Source organism: Austrofundulus limnaeus, unplaced genomic scaffold (genome assembly GCF_001266775.1).
Source record: "Austrofundulus limnaeus strain Quisiro unplaced genomic scaffold, Austrofundulus_limnaeus-1.0 Scaffold1613, whole genome shotgun sequence".
Lineage (NCBI taxonomy): Eukaryota > Metazoa > Chordata > Actinopteri > Cyprinodontiformes > Rivulidae > Austrofundulus > Austrofundulus limnaeus.
Window position 1 is genome coordinate 40,733 of NW_013954015.1, and position 2,767 is coordinate 43,499.

At 41.2% G+C, this 2,767-nt stretch overlaps 2 protein-coding genes across 2 annotated transcripts in view; one reads left to right on the plus strand and one right to left on the minus strand.

Moving 5' to 3' along the window:
• The window catches only part of ercc4 (excision repair cross-complementation group 4), a 10,104-nt gene extending 9,258 nt beyond the window's left edge, over positions 1–846 (minus strand). The window contains exons 1-2 of the mRNA XM_014033056.1: positions 546–846; positions 260–440 (exon numbers count right to left, since the gene is read on the minus strand). Of these exons, the coding sequence (XP_013888510.1) occupies positions 260–440; positions 546–722 (358 nt within the window). The 5' untranslated portion in view covers positions 723–846. The remainder of the gene's footprint in view (positions 1–259; positions 441–545) is intronic.
• A 31-nt stretch (positions 847–877) lies between these two features.
• Positions 878–2,299, plus strand: LOC106535910 (meiotic recombination protein DMC1/LIM15 homolog; the record flags this gene model as incomplete). The annotated part of the gene is given in 5 exon segments (XM_014033057.1): positions 878–896; positions 1,596–1,678; positions 1,833–1,877; positions 1,960–2,106; positions 2,217–2,299. Coding segments are annotated over 4 exon segments (332 nt in total), but the record flags the coding sequence as incomplete, so codon positions are not given.
• Between the last annotated feature and the right edge of the window lie 468 nt (positions 2,300–2,767).

Sequence of the window (2,767 nt, forward strand, 5' to 3'; positions counted from 1 at the left end):
ACGATAGCCATGTGATGTGAGTATCAGTCACATGGAGGCAGTGCTTAAAAGCCTGAATTTTGCCTGAAACTCTCAGACTGAAGAAGTCTCTTAGAGGAGAGACGAAACGTTTCATTAGAGAAGAACCCGTCCAGAAGACCTACACAATTTTTTTTATTTTTCAACCTAATATTATTTTATTCACTTGATAACTTAAATAGATAAAGTATTCAGTGGTATAGGGAATGARGTGCAGTAAACTTGGGTTAAAAAGTCTGACCTGATATGAGATGAGCAGGGATGCGGTCTGTGAGGAAGTCCACCACCAGGATTCTGCTGGTGACAAACAGGACCCCTCCCTCAGTGTAAACCTGGTACCGTTCAGCACTCTGAACATCACTGGTCACTGTCCTGGGCAGGTGCGTTACACCTTCTATTTTCAACTGCTCTGTAAAATACTCCTGAGAAGAAAACARAAGACAAGTCGTTTGTTCACCTGCTCAATAAAATCCTGTGGGTCCCAACCACGGACACACATTAAACGGACAGGTTTTTTTGGTCCTGACCTGTTCAGGTGTGGTTGTGTTGAGCAGAAGGACGAGGCTGTCTTTCTCCGAGTAAACCTGCATGAACTGTAGCAGGACGCGGTCTATCCCCAGACCCTCTGCCGCCACCAGCAGCCCGTCACAACCAAAAAGACTCAGAAACATCTCGGTCTCAAACTCCAGAAGCTTCCCCGCCATCGCACAGGTCCCTAAAACTGTTTCAAAGATGCTAAAGTGGCCAAACTGGCTCTCAGTCCAGCTGCTGTCAGTCACTGAACAAAACAAATGAACTGCTTCTGTTTGGTGTTTCAAAACGGCTCACTTCCGGTGACCATAAAGGGAGACTTTAAAACGACGGAGCGCCATCGTGTGGTGAGGAAGAGTACAAGCCGGTGTAGGGCGTTTTTAACAAATAATTTATTAGGCCTCTGATAATCTATCCAACCAGAAAAGACGGATTTACTTCTAACTTGAGTGGGTAAGAAGGCATGATGTAATAAATGGTTATCTGCTGCTCGCTTGTGGCTAAACCAGACACCGCAAACTGAGCAGAGCTGTGCGGTTCAGGTGTAGCTCCGTCCATCAGAGATCCAAACCGACCTGGTTACACTTCATTCATCAAGGATGGCTGCGTTTAAATCACACAAATTGATTCAAAGTGACTGAACTCCTGTATCCACGTCTGTATTTTCAAAGTTTTTTTTCCGTATTATTTAAAAATGTGAGGGGGGTGTACTCACTATAGTCACGTGATGTAAAGGGTTTGCGTCCATTTACTTTGTGAAAGCCGAGTTTCCGGTGGTTCCTAAACGCATCTGAGGTGAAAGCAGAGATTCCCGCGTCTCGGCTAATGCTAGGTTAACGCTAGGCTTAGGCTAAAGTTAGGTATTTGAAGAAGAAAAGAAAAAGGTTAAGTGTTTTGTACATTTAGCATCTTTCCTCGTTTTGTGATTAGTAAACCTAAATTTAACCGTATTAGTATTGTATCTTGTTCTGTGAGCTTTTGTAAGTTTGGAAATTTGTAATATTTTGTTTTTGGCTAAACAAGTCGAGTTCTTTACTTTTTGACAGAACCAGATTTTCACTCTTGATTTAAAATGAAAGTTGTGGACGATCAGGTTGTTGAGGAAGAAGCAAGTTTTCAAGATGATGAGGTAAAATATATTTTCATTCCCTTCAGTAAAAGATTTTAAAAAAAGTTAATGTTAGTAAAATTGTTTCATTTTTGCCTGGTTTTAAGGTAAAGTTTGAATTCTTTCCTCATCTGTAAAGTTTACWCCAAAGTAACGATCTGTTTTTCTCCACCAGGAATCCTTCTTTCAGGACATCGACCTCCTACAGAAGCACGGGATTGTGAGTAACTGGCAGGTTTAACACATTTATCATATTAAAAAGTGATATGTACGCCGTATGTGACCATTGTAATGTCTGACAGAACATGGCAGACATCAAAAAGCTGAAATCAGTAGGTATTTGCACCGTGAAGGGGATCCAGATGACTACACGCAAAGCTCTGTGCAACATCAAGGGCTTGTCAGAGGCAAAAGTGGAAAAAATCAAGGAAGCTGCGGGGAAAATGCTGGTCAGAAAATAACTTCTGTCTTCAAATTTTGCCACTTTCTCTTTAACGTGCTTTTAGTGCTGAAGGATGTAATGTAACYCATAATTCAGAAGGTTATATTCACATTGCAGAATGTTGGTTTCCAGACGGCCTTTGAGTACAGCGCCAAGAGAAAGCAGGTGTTCCACATCACGACTGGGAGCCAGGAGTTTGAGTAAAGCTTTACAAAACAAAACAATGTTGATGTTAAAGCAATAGTTCAGATCTTTTCTGTGGGTGAACATAACCAGTATCCGATCTGTTGTAGATAGCTTTTTAAACAACCTCAGTTAGGAGAAAACAAAGTAAATTTTCATGAACGAGCTAAAGGTCTGAGCGGAGCTAAGACCAAGGTGGCTGTGTCTCAATTCAGTAATTACAGCCCACGACGCAGTGATGTAACCAACCTACGAATGTGCACTCCATGGGCTGCAACCCCTGACCTGAGACACTGCTCATACAGCAGGTAAAATAAGTATTGAACACGTCAACTTTTTTCTCAATAAATATATTACTAGAAGAGCTAATGACATGAAATTTTCACCAGATGTTGGTAACAACCCAAGTGATCCATACATACAAAGAAATCAAAAATAAATGTCCATAAATGAAGTTATTTGTAATAATGTGGAATGGCACAGGG